General features: G+C 40.3%; 1 protein-coding gene across 2 annotated transcripts in view; it reads left to right on the forward strand.

Annotated features, from left to right (window-relative positions):
* Window positions 1-17,277, forward strand: part of MSH3 (mutS homolog 3) — a 230,807-nt gene that overhangs the window by 780 nt on the left and 212,750 nt on the right. Inside the window, exons 1-6 of one of the 2 annotated variants that reach the window (XM_023214956.2) lie at window positions 146-246; window positions 943-1,063; window positions 9,572-9,792; window positions 14,256-14,468; window positions 16,369-16,485; window positions 16,869-16,986. In XM_023214956.2, the coding sequence (XP_023070724.1) occupies window positions 1,048-1,063; window positions 9,572-9,792; window positions 14,256-14,468; window positions 16,369-16,485; window positions 16,869-16,986 (685 nt within the window). In that variant the 5' untranslated portion in view covers window positions 146-246; window positions 943-1,047. Of the gene's footprint in view, window positions 1-145; window positions 247-942; window positions 1,064-9,571; window positions 9,793-14,255; window positions 14,469-16,368; window positions 16,486-16,868; window positions 16,987-17,277 lie in introns of those variants that run through there. The other variant, XM_023214955.2, reaches the window with a different exon arrangement.

Below are 17,277 nucleotides of genomic sequence, written 5' to 3' on the forward strand. Positions count from 1 at the left end.
ATAAAGTCTGAAATACAATTTGGGTGGATAAAGTTTCTTAGGATGGTATAGATGTGATTAATCATGGAGTCCTTCCTGTTGCCATCCTTCAACGCAATAAGTACGTTTGTTTGTTTTTAGACGGGAGGTACTGCCACGGGAAAAGCCTAAGGGTGACCCCTCGCTGGGGTCACCTGCACAGTGTTTTTCAAACTGAGGGTGGAAGGGCATTGAAGAGTGGTATTTAGCCACCTACCGTGTTTTAATGTAAGTGACAGCTCGGGTGCTTCAAAATCTTGTTCCTATCTTATATATTTCTCCCTTAAAGGGATTACTTCTCTTCTGTTGTTTTTTTTTTTTTTTTTGAGGCCTACATTTTCATGAATTCACCAAAAGTTTGCACCCACCATTTAAAGGGTAGTTGGTGAAGGACTTATGTATGCTTTTGGCAAGTTTTCTGCCAAGAAAAAGTTCATAATCTTGTCACATCTTTAGTGATGAACATAAACCATTTAAACAGGAAACACTTAAATTGGAATGACCATGTCAAAAATGATACTGTTCTTTTATTATGTATCTTTTTCTCTCTGTGCCTTTGCTACATAGCTGTTTATTTCTTAGATGTATTTTATTTAGCATATGTAAGTAGGGTGATTCAAGTTTTATAATTAGAGAAAGCTGAAGGCTGATTGAGACAAGACAGGTAGCAGCCTTGGTTTCAATTAATTCTAAACAGGGCTTGAGTTGCTGAGACTCCTGACCTCAGTCATCAGACTCTACCTTGTCTTTTATGGTGTTAAAAACAGTTCACCCATAGACTTTTCCAGTGCTAAAAGTAGGGGATTCTTTGAAGAATGGATGGCAAGGAACTTGTCATTCAGATGTAAGGGTTAAATTACTTCACATACCTCAGGCCTTCTCAGAATAGAGATAACACATCATTTACTAACCTTCCCGATATAGGCTACAGAAATTGACAGAACTAAGAAGAGACCATTGGAAAATGATGGGCCTGTTAAAAAGAAAGTAAAGAAAGCCCAACAAAAGGAAGGAGGAAGTGATCTGGGAATGTCTGGCACCTCTGGTGAGTTGTGGGGGATTCTTTTCTTGCTCAGTCATGGCCCTGTTATTCTGGAATTCTCCAGAGGGTAGAAGAGTATATTAGAATTGTGTCTTTTTTCTTTGCGGAGAAAGGTCCCCTTTGTTCCTGAGCAGAGTGGCCCCCTATAGGTGATGGTGATGGGTATAAGACGTTAAGGGGATGGTAGAGCTAGAATTCTGCAATTTAACTGTAGTTCTCCCAACTTTCTCCTTTATTCCTTCTAGCTATTTTTGTCCTGATTATAAAATTAAAACATTCTTGCTACAGAAATTTCAAACAGTACAGAAATTTGGAACGTAGGCAGTGATAGACCCCATAATCCCTCCCTCTGAGTGAGGCCCACTGCTAATTGGTGTTCTGTATATACTTCCAGATTTTAAAAATTTATACGTGTGTATATGTGCATACTCATAAGCTCACAAATTAGTTTGTTTAATTATATTTTACGAATTATATTGTATACTAATTTGCTACTGTCTTTTTCTACTTAATAGAAAATTTTGAACAATTTTCAGTATCAGGACCTGTAGATCTACTCTCCCCCCCCCCCCCCTTTTTTTTTTTTTTTGCTTAGAGCTGCTCTTTGTGTGTGTAAAAGGCATTGAATAAAAACAGCATGCCTAGGCTGAGCGCGGTGGCTCACACCTGTAATCACAGCACTTTGGGAGGCCAAGGCAGGCGGATCATCTGAGGTCAGGAGTTTAAAACTAGCCTGGCCAACATGGTGAAATCCTGTCTCCACTAAAAATACGATAATTAGCTGGGTGTGGTGGTGGTTGCCTGTAATCCCAGCTACATGGGAGGTTGAGGCAGGAGAATCACTTGAGCCCAGGAGGCAGAGGTTGCAGTGAGCCAAGATTGTGCCACTGCACTCCAGCCTGGGCGACAGAGCGACACTCTGTCTCAAAACAAAAAACAAACAAACGAAAAACAGCAAAAAAAAACCCCAAAAAACCCAGCCTGCCTGAGTGCCTGCGTTCCTGGATTTCTAGAGGTGCTGTTGCATATAGACAGTTGAGCAGATTTTTCTCTGGTTTTATGGTATCAGAAAATTTGTGATAAGGGAAGACAGGAAATCCATCTTTATTCATTATCCCCAGGAAATTAGGTAAAGAGAATGAGAAAAAAGAAAAAAGTCCCAATTCAGTAGAGGTATCTGTCCAATGGAGATATATGTAAAATATTAATCCTTCCATTAAAGGTAAAATTTGGATTTAGGGTCAACATGAAAGCTTTAGTATGAAATAACTACAGGAATGGAGATGTGTGGCTAAGGAGAAAAGTAAATCTAAAACTTCTCCTTTCTGGAGGGGGCATGCAAGAAGGCATGACTTGAGAGAATTTGTCACGTGTTAATGTTACAATTCTGGGGCTGCCTACCTTACATTGCTTGATTACTCTGTATAGACCCATTTTTTAGGTCTACAAGCACTGAATAAGCAACTATGATTTTTATTCTAAAGGCTTTTTGTAGCTCATTATTTTTTCCTAAGAATGCTTTTTGCCCTCTTTTTTTTTTTTTTTTTTTTTGAGACAGGGTCTCTCACTCTGTCACCCAGGCTGGAGTGCATTGGTGTAATCTCAGCTCACTGTAACCTCCACCTCCTGAGTTCAAGCAATTCTCCTGCCTCAGCCTCCCGAGTAGCTGGGATTACAGGTGCGTGCCACCACATCTGGCTACTTTTTGTATTTTTAGTAGAGTCAGCATTTTGCCATGTTGGTTAGGCTGGTCTCGAACTCCTGGCCTCAAGTGATCTGCCCGCCTTGGCCTCCCAAAGTGCTGCATTACAGGTGTGAGCCACTGCGCCCGCCTGTTGTCTTTTTATAGAGGAAGAAGTGGGTGATAGATAAAGAGAACTGAAGATTGTGACAGTTAAGTAACTAAGACCACACAGGACAGTTGAGATAGAATGTTGTTGAAATAAGACAACACACTTGGCATATTTTAAAATAGAACCTTTGCCACTTGTTAAAAATGGCACTAAGGAAGAAGGGAGAGGATCATTCACTAGTCAGAAGCTGGGTGACTGCTCCACTTCAGTTTATTTTATTTTTTAGAGACAGATCTTACTCTGTCATCTAGGCTGGAGTGTAGTGGCAGGATCATTGCTCATGTAGCCTCAAACTCCTGGGCTCAAGCCATCCTCCCGCCTTAGCTTCCTAAGTAGCAAGGACCACAAGTGCATGTCACAAGGCCTGGCTAATTAAAAAAATATATATATTTTTTAGAGACAGGGTTTTGCTGTGTTGACCAGGCTGGTCTTGAATTCCTGGTCCCAAGCCATCCTCCTGCCTCAGCCCCTCAGTAGCTGGGACTGCACTCCTGAGCCATCATACCTGGCAAGTTTTTTTTTTTTTTTAATAACAGAATTATTAAGATATAGTTCTTGGGGCCGGGCATGGTGGCTTACGTCTGTAATCCCAGCACTTTGGGAGGCCGAGGCAGGTGTATCACCTGAGGACAGGAGTTCGAGACCAGCCTGGTCAACATGGTGAAACCCCATCTCTACTAAAAATACAAAAATTAGCCAGACGTAGTGGCGGGCACCGGTGGTCCCAGCTACTCAGGAAGCTGAGGCGGGAGAATCGCTTGAGTCTGGGAGGTGTGGGTGCAGTGAGCCGAGATCATACCACGCACTCCAAGCTGGGCGACAGAGTGAGGCTCAGTCTCAAAAAAAAGATACAGTTATCATACAGTATGATTCACCCATTTAGCATGCACAATTCAGTGGCTTTTAGGATATTCCCAGAGTTGTGCAGCCATCATCAAAGTCAATTTTAGAACATTTTCGTCACCCCAAAAGAAACCCTGTGCCCATTAACAGCCACCCCCTGTTCTCCCCCAGCACTCCCCAACCCTAGGTAACCACTAATCTACTTTCTGTCTATAGATTTGCCTATTCTGAACATTTCATATAAATGGAATCATAATATGTGGCCTTTGGTGTCTGGTTTCTTTCACTTACTGTAATGTTTTCAAGGTTCTTCCGTGTTGTAGCATGTATCTACTTCATTCTCTTTTCTAAAAATATTCATTTTCTTTATTGTGGTAAACTATACATAACATAAAATTTATCATCCTAGACATTTTTAAGTATACAGCTCAGGGGTATTTAGTACACATGCACCCATCACCACCATCCATCTCCAGAACTTTTAATCTTACAATCCTATAAGTCTGTACCCATTAAACACTAACTCCCTGTATTTCCCTTCCCCCAACCCATGGTGCCTGCCATTCAGCTTTCTGTCTCTATCATTTTGGCTACTCTATTTCATTCCTTTTTTCTAGGCAGTATTCCATTGTATGTATCCACCTCAGTTCTTAACTCTTCAATTAACAAGTTATTTTTTATACCTGGGATCCACGGGAGAAGGAAACTTTTATACACACAAGCAAACTTAGATACATTTGAAAAGTCAGTTAGGTATGTATTTTGAAAACCAAGGGAAGAATAATAAACAAAGTAAGAGATGCATTGTTTATTAGTCCATTTTCACGCTGCTGATAAAGACATACCAGAGACTGGGAAGAAAAAGAGGTTTAATTGGACTTACAGTTCCACATGGCTGGGGAGGCCTCAGAATCATGGTGGGAGGTGAAAGGCACTTCTTTTTTTTATTTTTTTATTTTTTTATATTTTAAGTTTTGGGATACATGTGTAGAACGTGCAAGTTTGTTGAAAGGCATTTCTTACATGGTGGTGGCAAGAGAAAATGAGGAAGACGCAAAGGTGGAAACCTGATAAACTCATCAGATTTCATGAGACTTATTCACTATCATGAGAATAGCACAGGAAAGACTGGCTCCCATGTTTCCTCCCACTGGGTCCCTCCCACAACACATGAGAATTCTGGGAGATAAAATTCAAGTTGATACTTGGGTTGGGGCACAGTCAAACTATATCACATTGGAAAAGATTCAAAAATATATTTTTAGCATAAAGGAAGTCATAGTAACAAGGTAACTGTATATTGGAAAAGTCATATTTAGAAGGAAAGAGTCACTATTTCTTCGGGGATTCTTAGCCTTGAGCATAAAAGACATCAAAGGTTTTTTATTTTTAATTATAGAGGGTTGTCTTTTTCTCTGGTTGCTTTTAAGATTTTCTCTTAATCACTGGTTTTCATGTTCGATTTTTTTTCTGCCCCATAGAATCTGCAGAAACACATATTTGATTTTGATGGACCTTGTCTGTTTGCCACCCCCCTCCCCAATCTCAGCTCACTGCAACCCACCCCACCAGGTTTAAGCAATTCTCCTGCCTCAGCCTCTGGAGTAGCTGGGATTACAGGCACGCATCACCACGCCTGGCTAATTTGTGTATTTTTAGTGGAGATCGGGTTTCACCATGTTGGCCAGGTTGGTCTCAAACTCCTGACCTCGTGATCTACCTGCCTCGGCCTCCCAAAGTGCTGGGATTATAGGTGTGAGCCACCGTGACCAGCTGTCTTTGTCTGGTTTTTAATTTTTATTTCTTCATTTATTTTTATCCTGTTTGGAGCTCATTTAAAGCTTCTCCAGTCTGTGGGTTTATAAGTCTTATTAAATGTGGGAAACTTTTTTGGTTGTTATTGTTTCACATTTTTTCTGTCTTCCTGTCTCTGTGTCTCCTTCTGAGAGTTTATTACAGAGATATTAACTATTTGATATTATCTCTTAAGTCATCGAGGCTCTTTGCATTTGTTTCCCAGGCTTATTTCTCTTTGTACTTCATTTTGGATGGATTCTACTGCTCTGTTTTCAGTGGTCTTTTTTTCTGCTATGTCTAATCTGCTGTAAATCTCATTCAATAAAATGTTCATTTCCCATATTGTGTATTTCATCTCTAGAAGTTCCATTTTGTTCTTTTAAAATATCTTCCAGTTCTCTATATGAATTATATCTCAGTAAAGCTATTGAAAAAAATCCTTTTGCTCCTCTTTTTGCTCATGTTTTCCTTTACATTCTCAATTATATGGAGCATATTTATAAATTGTATTTTCTTGTTCTTATATGCTAATTGCATCATCTGTCATTTCTGGGCCTGCATCCCGTGACAGATTTTTCCTACTTTTTGCATGTCTAGTAACTAACTAGTTGGATCATGGATATGTTGAATCTGTTGTCTCCTGCTGGAGTTTGTATTTCTTTAGAGTGTTGGACTCTGTTCTGGCAAGCAGTTAAATTCCTTTGGATCACTTTGATCTTTTTAAGGATTGTTTTTAAACTTCAGTGGAGAATAATAGCCCTTACTCTAGAGCAACTTTAGTCACATTGCTACGGCTTGACCTTTTTAGAGTTAGAAAGGGACGCATAGTAGCAGTAGCACACCATTACATAGTATTTCCACAATACAGAGATAGTAGACATTGGTAACATTAAGAACATAAATACAGTCATATGCTACCTAACAACAGTCAATGAGGGGCCACCTATACAACATTAGTCTCACAAGATTATAGTAGGTATTTTTACTGTACCATTTCTATGTTTAAATATGTTTAGATACACAGATACTTACCATTGTGTTACAGTTGTCTCTAGTATTCAGTATGGTAACACGCTATACAGGTTTATAACCTGGGAGCAGTAAACTATACCATATAGCCTAGGTGTGTAGGAGGCTATACCATCATCTAGGTTTGTGTAAGTACACTCTCTGATGTGCACACGATGAAATCACCTGATGACACGTTCTTCATAACATATCCCCATCATTAAATGATGCAAGACTGTCAACACCTGTAGTAAGTTTTAGGCAGTGACTATTTATTATTCAACCAGTAGCATCTGCCAGCCATAAGAGTCCCTGATTATTTCATCTCTGTTTTTCACACTTTGGTTTTAAATACTGTCAGAGTCAAATAAAATATAGAGACAAATCTCTAAATTTAAAACATTTTATTTGGGGCCGGACGTGGTGGCTCATGCCTTTAATCACAGTACTTTGGGAGGCGGAGGTGGGCGGATCACCTGAGTTCAGGAATTCGAGACCAGCCTGCCCAACATGATGAAACCCCATCTCTACTACGAATACAAAAATTGGCCAGGTATGGTGGCACACGCCTGTAATCCCAGCTATTCAGGAGGCTGAGATAGGAGAATTACTTGAATCCAGGAGGCAGAGGTTGTGAGCGGAGATCACACCATTGCACTCCAGCCCGGATGACAGAGTGAGACTTTGTCACAAAAAAAGGAAAAAAAAAAAAAGCCATTTTATTTGGGAAGCAAGAATTGCAATTTGGGGCATACACACAGACCAGGTGGTCTTTGGTATGATGAAGGACAAAGATAAAATTGGAAGTTTTATTAAAAAGGAGAAATGAGCCAGGAGCAGTTGCTCACACCTGTATTCCCAACACTTTGGGAAGCCAAAGCAGGAGGATTGTTTGAACCCAGGAGTTGGAGACCAGCCTAGGCAGCATAGGGAGACCCCATCTATATAAAAAATTTAAAAAAATTAGTTGGGCATGGCGGCACTTGCCTGTAGTCCCAGCTGCTCAGGAGGCTGAGGTGGGAGGATCTCATGAGCCCTGGAGGTCAAGGTTGCAAAAAGAAAAAGAAATGTATTGTTTTGAAAGAAGGTTCATTGGTACTAGGAGAATTTGGGGGAGCTGGCAAGCTCTGATTGGCGAATGACCGCAATGGGTAAAACTAGCCTTAGAGTCACAGCAGGTTGTTTTAGCAGCTATCAGGTACAATTGGTTTCAGGTTACAGTAGGCAGTTTTAGCAGCTAGGCTGGCAGAGAATTACATTTTTGGAGCAATGAGATGTGCTCTCAGTGCTTTTTCCCCTGACCTCCCTACTCCATTTTAATTGAGTGTAATAAGAATGACCCAATTCATATGATCAACTTTCACAATACTTTTTTTTTCCCCCCAACAAATACAACTCCAATTTCTTCATTCCACCTCCATTCCAGGCAAAGTTTTTTTTATGTCTATAGGAGGGAAAATCTTTGTATAACATACACACTTATAGTATACTTTTGAAGGGTGATACACATGTACATTTCGAAAAAGAGTAATAGTAAACAAGGTGAATATACATTTGAGAAAAGAGTCAAATTTACATTTTTGTAGCTAGAAAATTCACAGGAGACCTAATGAAAGCCTGTGAAGACGTTTAAATATCAATCGGGAAAATTTTAAACTTTTTTTTTTTTTGAAGCAGCAAAAGCAGAGATTTATTGAAAACAAAAAGTACACTCCACAGGGTGGGAGCAGGCCCTAGCAAGCAGCTCAGCAGCAATTTTAAACTTTTAGAAATGAACAAAACACAACTCTTGCCCTCAGAGTGTTTTTGCTTTAATAGGGAAGGTAAGAGGTGATAAATGCGTGCAGTCCCAGTTCCTTTACATTTAGTAGCACCAACTTAATAGTATTGCTCTAAATAGTGAAATACTGTGTTCTAGTACATGGTAGGGATCCAGAAAATGATAGTTTCCCTTCTTTCATGGATTGCTTGTTTATGAAAAACTGCCAATTGGCAGACTGTGATGAGTACCACAGGGAGATGTGATCTTGTTATAGGAACATAGAGAAAGAAAAGATGATTTTAAGCTGGGAAAGTTAGCAGAAGGTTTTATGGGAAAGGTAGATTTGAGATGGGTCTTGAAGAATGAATACAATTTTGACATGCAGAAGGCATGTCATGAGCAAAGTGATGGTGTGTCTGAGTATGTCAATTTGGTTTTCTTGGTGAACCCCTGATGTCAATGTCAAGTCTTTCTCCTTGAGCTAGTTAGATTTCCCAGTCAAGAGTCCTCCCAGCTTCTGCCTGGAGGGGAGTGTTCTGGCTGCCTGGGTTCTGGAGAGGCCGTGGATCTCAGCATACATTGTGTCTGTGTTCCTATCATCCTTCTGGGTTAGGTACAGTACTCCATCAACTGTGCTTGTTTTGCCTTTCCAGGGAAGAAATCTCCAGTTGGCTGCTGATGTGGAGGAAGGGCAGTTATCTTTCAACTTGGAGTATGGTAGGAGTTTAGGGAACCAATTACTTCGAACCAATCCTCTTTATTTTAGAACCTCCTTTTATTCCTTTCCAGAGCTACTGGTACCCTAATTTCTGAGTCTTTTGAGCATTTTGTGTTGTAAGTAGAGTTGGCTCTTGGTTTTCCTAATTACTGACGTAGGATTTAGCTCTCAGGTGTGCTGAATTGGTTATTGTTCATTTGTTTTCTTTTCTAGCTTTAGATATCTCATTTGCAGTTGTTACCTCTCCTCTCTGTCCTTATGGGCTTATGGCTTCAAAAAAAAAAAAAAAGAAAAGAAAAAAAAACTCTAGTAATGAGGTTTCAGGAATGAGTGAAACTGGATCTGTGTTTAATATGCCATCTTTACCCTGAACCCAGTGTTTGTTTCTTTTTTTTTAAAAAAAATCACATTATAGTTAGGTTCATTGCTTTATTGGGAATCTACCTCTTTAAAAATTCTATGCTGGTTGTGAGTTGATATAATGAGACCAAAATACTATTGTTCTATTTTCTTCTTATTTGCTACCTAAGAGCCAAAGAAATGTCTGAGGACCAGGAATGTTTTAAAGTCTTTGGAAAAATTGAAAGAATTCTGCTGCGATTCTGCCCTTCCTCAAAGTAGAGTCCAGACAGAATCTCTGCAGGAGAGATTCGCAATTCTGCCAAAATGTACTGATTTTGATGATATCAGTCTTCTACGTGCAAAGAATGCAGTTTCTTCTGAAGATTCGAAATCTCAGATTAAACAAAAGGTATGTAACTGTTATAGATGAGTATCCACTTACCTAGAGTAGTGGGTTCTGAAGTACTATCAGGTTCTCTGGGGTCATTCATGGCAATGGTTCCTAAACGTGGATGATCTTCTGAATCATCTGAGGGAACTTTTGTGGTTTAGTTTAGTTTTTTACATCCCTGGAGATTCGATTTACTATGTTTTGGGAGGGATTAATTGGTTTGTATGAGAACAAAACAAAAGCCTTCCAGGTAATTCTGAGGTACTGCCTGGATCAGGAGTCCTTGACTTGGAAGGATTCTTTATAGACAATTAATACAAGCACCGTTTCTTACAGTCCTTCTTAGAGTTTCCATGATTACCTTAGCTTTACATTGGAATCACCTGGAGACCTTAAACCAAAAATTGCCATTAAGAACCTTCCCTCAGAATCTTATTTAATTGGTTTTCACTGAGAAATGGGCATGGATGTTTTTAGAAAGCTTGCATTTTATTTTATATTTTATTTTTATTGATGAGGTCTTCCTCTGTTGCCCAGGCTAGAGTACAGTTGTGCAATTATAGTTCACTGTAGTCTCAAACTCCTGGGCTCAAACAATCCTCCCACCTTAGCCTCCAGACAAGGTGAGACTGAAGGAAAAACAGTCGTTTTAATCTGTAGCTGTGATTGACAACCATTGAATTAGAGAAATGATCCTATATATGTATATGTATATGTGTATGTATATATTTATTTGAGTCATTGAAATTCTAGTGAAAGCTGTTGGCCTTTTTCCTCAGAAAAATTCTCAAGCCAACAAAATTTTGCCTATAATTTTCAAGATTTCACACCTTTCCCACAAAGTCCAGATCCATGAACTCCTCCCTCAGCCAGGCTAATATTGGTTGACTTATCTTAGATCATCAGGAAAAAAAAAGATGTTTTTGTTTTTAGTCTCTTTTCATACTTAGAAGCAGTTCACCTAAGTATAGTGGTTATTAAGCATAGAAGTCATAAAGTTTATCCATTAAAGCTCACTTTATTGATAGGAGCATTTACTCTAAAGTCTCAGAAGAGCGTATACATTATTGCTTTATACATAGAATGACCAACTTGGCATTTCCACATCACAGGAAATTAGAAGTAAGTAGATAGAAGGGGGCACCTGGAAGCAGTGCCATTATCACAAGTGATAAGCTGTTTGATGGCATGGAAAGACATGGATGAATGGCAAAAAGCTACTGAATGAACATAAATGCCCCATGGTCCAGGACCATTAGGGTGGGGTTGGCAACGCCATAACTGTCAGTAGATTTTGAAATATATTCTGATCACTCTGCATTGTCCAGACAAGGTTAAATTGAGTTCAGCATACTGTCTCTGGGAATATGAAATAGAATGTGATGTATCTGATAGGTATTCCCATCAGATCTTTTTTTTTTAAGTTGCTTATTTTGTTGCCCGGGTATTAATATGTACAACAAACCCTCATGACACAAGTTTACCTATATAACAAACCTGCACATGTACCCCTGAACTTAAAATGAAAGTTAAAAAAAAGTTGCTTAATATTCAAGTGTTTACATTGATTTAATTGTTAATTTCCCATAAGGATACAACTTTTTTTTTTCTGGAAGCTTATCCCATTTCCTAGATGAATAAAGTATAAAGTAAGAGTGAGTTTTTAAAATTTAAGAAATATATTTTCTGTATTAACTTTTATATTGCATAGCATATACCTGCATTTCACATAAAAATCATGGAAACAAAATAAGAAACCCATCAAAATTAAAAGCAAATACATTCTCAGGTATAGGAAAATTGTTATGCAGTCCTTGGGGTGTCGCTTTGCCAGCTGTAAACCTCTGTGGCTGGTGGTGCCTTTGCCCAAGTTTTTACTTGGACCTGGCTGGGCTCATTCCTCCCACTGGGCCTGGCAGGCTGTGCTTGGCTTTTGCTTTTGGCCCGAATCTCGCAGCTGCCAAGGGTGAGCCAGGAACAGAGTGTTGAGGGGTGTGTGAGCCAGTGACGATGGGGTCTGGCTACTGTGCACAGCAAGGCATGCCAGCTTCAGCGGGGTGGGCAGCTCCAGGTGCCAGCTTGAGTGAGGGCTGGACCAGGTGTACTGCAAGCAGCTTCCACGGCTGGCACCAGGGAACACAGTGGTGCCCAGAAGCTTGGAGATTCCAGGAACTGCAGAGCCCAGGGAGGGTGTCATAGACCTGACTTGGGAGCTCCTAGGTCTGAGCTCCCGAAAGGTCCACAGCTCTTCTCTTCTCTCTTCTCTCCTTCTTGTTGCTGCAGTGTGGCAAGCAAGGGACGTGTTTCAGGCCTGTTTGTTTACAGCTCTTTTAGCCCTGCCGTTCCATGGGTCCCAAGTTCTTGTCCTGCTTCCAGAAAGAATGAAGTATGTGGACAGGTGGAGGGTGAGCAAGGCAAAGAGGGGCTTTCTTGAGTGACAGAACATTCATGGGAGACCCGGAGTGGGTAGCTCCTTTCTGCAGGCAGGGCATCCCAACAAGTGAGAAGTGTTCAGCCTTCAACAGGGAAGAGACCCTGGAGTGGGTAGCTCCTCTCTGCAGGCAGGTTGTCTACTTGTCTCTTCAAGTTTGGCCGAGTCTGGGGGTTTGTATGGGCTTGAGAGGAGGAAGTATGTGCTGATTGGTTCATGGGCTGCCATGGGCGGGCTCAGAAAAAGCACTGTAAGTTATAATTCTGGTTCATCAGCCTGGCCCCCAGGCTTCAGGCTGTTCCTGGCTTGAAGGTGGGGCTTCACCCGGACCTGACCCTTTCTGCCCAGGAGCCTGCCTCCTGCCGTCATCCATGGCATCCAGGCTGTTTGTGCCAAGGACCACCTGCAGGACAGCTCTGAGCTGCCCTCAGCCCCCTCCTCGGCCTCCTTCCCATGCTCATCAGTGTCCAAAGTCCAGAGGGGGCCAAGGCAGCAGGGGGCTGGCATGTTAGCAGTGCCCTGAACATGTGCACAACCAGCAAGGTTGCAATAGTTCCCAGGCTTGGCCTCAACTTTGAGATCAGAGTGGGTGCTGGGAGCTGGGAGAGGCCAGGCAGTGGGAGCAGGTACTTCTGAGCCTGCAGAGGGACGGGGAATTCCCTTTCTGGGCCCCTGAGAGTGCAGAGATGCCCGGGTCCACAGCTGCAGCTTGGGCGGCTGCTGCAGCTGCACCCAGGAGGGCGGGGCTCCTGCCTGCTCCCAGCCCCCAAGAGCACAGAGATGTCCAGGTTTGCACCCACGGCTGGGCAGCCACAGCTGTGCCCGGGGAGTGTGAGGCTCTCACCCTGCCAACTTAGAAGGGGGTGAGGCTTCTTCCACCCATTTCTGGCTCCTGCCGCTTCTGTGGAGCATGCAGCCCTGGTTGTGCCTCTCCTACTGCAGCTGGCGTTATGGCAGTGGCTGCTCCCGATGGGCTGCCACTGCCATCATAATGACCTGGATTTCTCTTGCCAACCTCTCCACCCCTCACCATCTTCTTACTGCTGATCTTTGGAGGTTTGCTGGACTGCACTGTTCAAATAAATTGAGTTTTTTTTGAAAAGTTAGTATCTTTACCTGATGTCCCAGTAAAGCTGAGTTGTTTTAAACATTTGGAAATTACAAAGTGTACATGTTTCTGGGTTTTCTTTTGGATTGGGGTTCCCACTCCTGGGCCATTTTGCTTTTCTCTCACTCTCCCCTCTTTTTGGTCACCAGACTTTTAGGCCATATTTTTTATTGTAGGGGGAGCTGGGTAAATTTTTAGAAGTTGGTAGTGACAGAGTGGCAATTAATTAGAAGTTGGATTTAGCCTATAAATTTGTCTCATTCACATTTTTCTAAATTAAGTCTAGTAAGCGAGAAATTTTCTCTGAGCTGTGAATTGGAATTAATTACGGTAGGAAGGTAAGAATAGTAGGAGTAGTAATGTTGAAAATGTGGCCTTGTGCTGTGTATTTTTTAACAGCTCTTTCTTGTGTTTCTTTACCAAGAGAATCATGGTTCTTTCTTGGAATAAGACTTTATAGAATGTGCTGTCTTTTACAGTGTGCTTGGAAGTAAAAAACATTAAGTGCACCTTTATCTGTTGGCATGCTTTGCTCAAAGTGGTTTTGCCCTACTCCTGAGAGACAGGCAGATTTGTCCCCATTGGCCTTTTGTGCATTACACACCTGAGAGTAAATAATAAAAAGAAAAGAAATGTTAATAATAATAGATTTAATGAAATCAAATTTAAAAACAAATTATGTAAAACATTAAGATATTTAGACTTTCAAAATTTGCATAAAAATTCTATGATAGCTCACTTGGTTCATAATTTTTTTAACCTTTTACTTTGAAAATATTTGCAACCTATAGATAATTTGCCTGAATGCTACAATGTGCTTCTACAAACTTGACACCTAGATTCACCAAGTGTTAGCTTTTCGCCAGATTTGCATTTTCTGTCTCTGGGAACTTATTATTATGGTTAATATTTTTAAAACTTTATAAATCTTTCGGTTACCAGGATACAACACTTCTTGATGTCAGTCAGTTTGGATCATCAAATACAAGTCATGAAAATTTACAGAAAACTGCTTCTAAACCAACTAACAAACGTTCCAAAAGCATTTATACGCCGCTAGAATTACAATACATAGAAATGAAGCAGCAGCACAAAGATGCAGTTTTGTGTGTGGAATGTGGATATAAGTATAGATTCTTTGGGGAAGATGCAGAGGTAAGTCCTTTTTTCAGGCACTATTTTATGTTTTTCTTGTCTAGCCTTAGATATTTTTCAGTATTTTTGTTTCAAATTCTGACCTTATATAAATGCTGATTTGATCAATCACCTCTTACAAAATACTGTTATTTAAAGTAAAAACTAAAAATGAACACAAGAAACTTGGTGGGAACCAGACTTCATGGGGAGAAGTGAGTATTAGATACTAGGCCAATACTTTTTATCCATCCAAAGTTTATTGGATGAGTCAATTAGTGAATGAACCATAATCATGTAAATATGTTTTCTAATGAAGACTCAAGCAAGAAAAGTTTTTTGAGATGTATAGAAGTTCCTCTGTTTACCCTTAATTTATGAATTTTCATAGCCGGGAAGAAAGTTAAGTCTCAATGGAAGAACACGTGAACTTTGCCAGCTACCACTGGAAGTTGTTTCAAGTTTTACAGATCTCTTTGTGTGTCAGTCAACTTGGTGTGTTATTCTAAATTGGGATTGTGCCGGGTGTGGTGGCTCAAGACTGTAATCCCAGCACTTTGGGAAGCTGAGGTGGGTGGATCACTTGAGGTCAGGAGTTTGAGACCAGCCTGGCCAACATGGTGAAACCCCATCTCTACTAAAAATATAAAAAAAATTAGCCAGGCTTGGTGGTGCATGCCTTTAGTCCCAGCTCCTCAGGAGGCTGAGGCAGGAGAGTTGCTTGAACCCAGGAGATGGAGGTTGCAGTGAGCCAAGATCCTGCCATTGCACCCTAGCCTGGGCTGCACAGCAAGACTCTTGTCTCAAAAAAAAAAAAAAAAAAAATTGGGATTGTATTTAATGTTGAAATATTTATTATAGGCCCTAGTCAAGAAGGTTGAAAGTGAAATTTGAGCGTTTCATGGGCAAACTTAGGGAAAGTATTGCTGATTACACGTTTGTTGGAAGTCATGAATGCTTGTGATGATTCTATAGCTTGAGACCTGGTGGGATTGTATGCCAGAGAGTGATGAGGTCGCATGTTTGTGACTTATGGATGGGAAGTAAAGACTTGGCCAACTTTTTTTCTTCAAGTTTCCTAAATCCTCTGTGGCAGGCAAGCAGCGTTCTCTTAAGTCAGGCGCATTATGCTGTGTTCTGTGATATATAGTATCACCATGTTTTCTGAGGGCAGGAACAAATATGTAGTTGGCATCCCCTAGGTGAAGGAGAGAAACTGTCTAGGTTAAATGGTAAATTCAGGCCTGACCATGGTAAAGGCTGATGTTTTCCTGCCCTTCTGTGAGGGACTAATAGAGTTCAGAGATGGGCTGAGGTTGGGTAGTGAGAGTGTTGGAAGTAGAGTTCCATGGCTCCAGTGGGCAATATCTAAGCCATGGTGCTTTCTAGAATAAATCAGGGAATCAGATGGTGCTGCATGGTTCTATATTTCTATCAGTCATGCATCATTAATTAGTTAGCCAGCCCGGGGCTTCTCTTTTTACTTTTTCATTGATTCTTCTGTCCAAATGGGTTCATCATTTCTGCATACTCTGTAGTATCTTCTAAATGTCAGTCATTTGCAAATGCCGTGGAGCAAATGCTTATTCTTTTACAGTCTCATGCTCTCTGTATTGGATAGTCTTTGTGTAGGGAAAGCTCTACGGACTTAGAAGACCTGTCATATTTTTCTGAGTCTTTTATACAGATGTTGATACTGAAGTTAGGTCACTGGAACTGCCCAAAAGACATTAAACCATAGGCTTCTATACGGGCTATACAGGGAACATTTTTTAAAACTTTTTATTGACATTGTACACATTTAGATTAAGTGTACAAATCCTAAATGTATACCTTGATGAATTTTTAACAAAGTGAACCAACCTCACATAGGGAATCTTAAAATAGAAATTTATTGGTATTTTCTTTTTTCATTTTTTAGATTGCAGCCCGAGAGCTCAATATTTATTGCCATTTGGATCACAACTTTATGACAGCAAGTATACCTACTCACAGACTGTTTGTTCATGTACGCCGCCTGGTGGCAAAAGGATATAAGGTCAGCTTTGGCTTTAACTTGTGGGAAAAGGAAATTGGGATTCTCTTCCAGAGAATGCAAATGTATTTCACAAGGTGGTAGGTAGACTTCAATTGGTTTAGAATTTTGTATTTGAGAGAAAAAGTGTTTCATAATTATTAGCATTATATATTTATGAGTTTTTAACATATTGTTAGATATTTAGGGTAAATTTTTTACCTGTATGATAGTGTTTCTTAGCGATTTATCTACCCTCGTCAACTCCTATAAAACCCTACATCTGAGCATTGTGGACTGATTATTTTAACCATTTCAGAACTGACCTTTAAACATTTTGAAATGAGTTTTTACAAATCAAATCATTTTTTATCTTTTGATATCAATATTTCTTATTTTTGTTGAAGGTGGGAGTTGTGAAGCAAACTGAAACTGCAGCATTAAAGGCCATTGGAGACAACAGAAGTTCACTCTTTTCCCGGAAATTGACTGCCCTTTATACAAAATCTACACTCATTGGAGAAGATATCCTTTTTGGACAGGAGTTTTTCTATTTAATGGTACAAGGGCTTTGTTTGAAGATGGCAGGTTTTTGTTTTATTATTATTGTTTTAGTTGCTCTTTGGGAACTTTTTAGATGAGCTGAGAGGCATTATGGTAAACTCTTGATTAGGTGTGCTACTCAAGAGGGAAGTAGTGGCTGGAAACAAGCATCTTTGCAGATGTCATAGTAGAAGGCAAGTTCATCATACTTGAAGAGCAAGAAAAAAAGCAACCCTAATAAAAGATGATGTCAGGTTAGTATCTGATTTGAAA

The sequence above is a fragment of the Piliocolobus tephrosceles genome, chromosome 4 (genome assembly GCF_002776525.5).
Source record: "Piliocolobus tephrosceles isolate RC106 chromosome 4, ASM277652v3, whole genome shotgun sequence".
Classification (NCBI taxonomy): Eukaryota; Metazoa; Chordata; class Mammalia; order Primates; family Cercopithecidae; genus Piliocolobus; species Piliocolobus tephrosceles.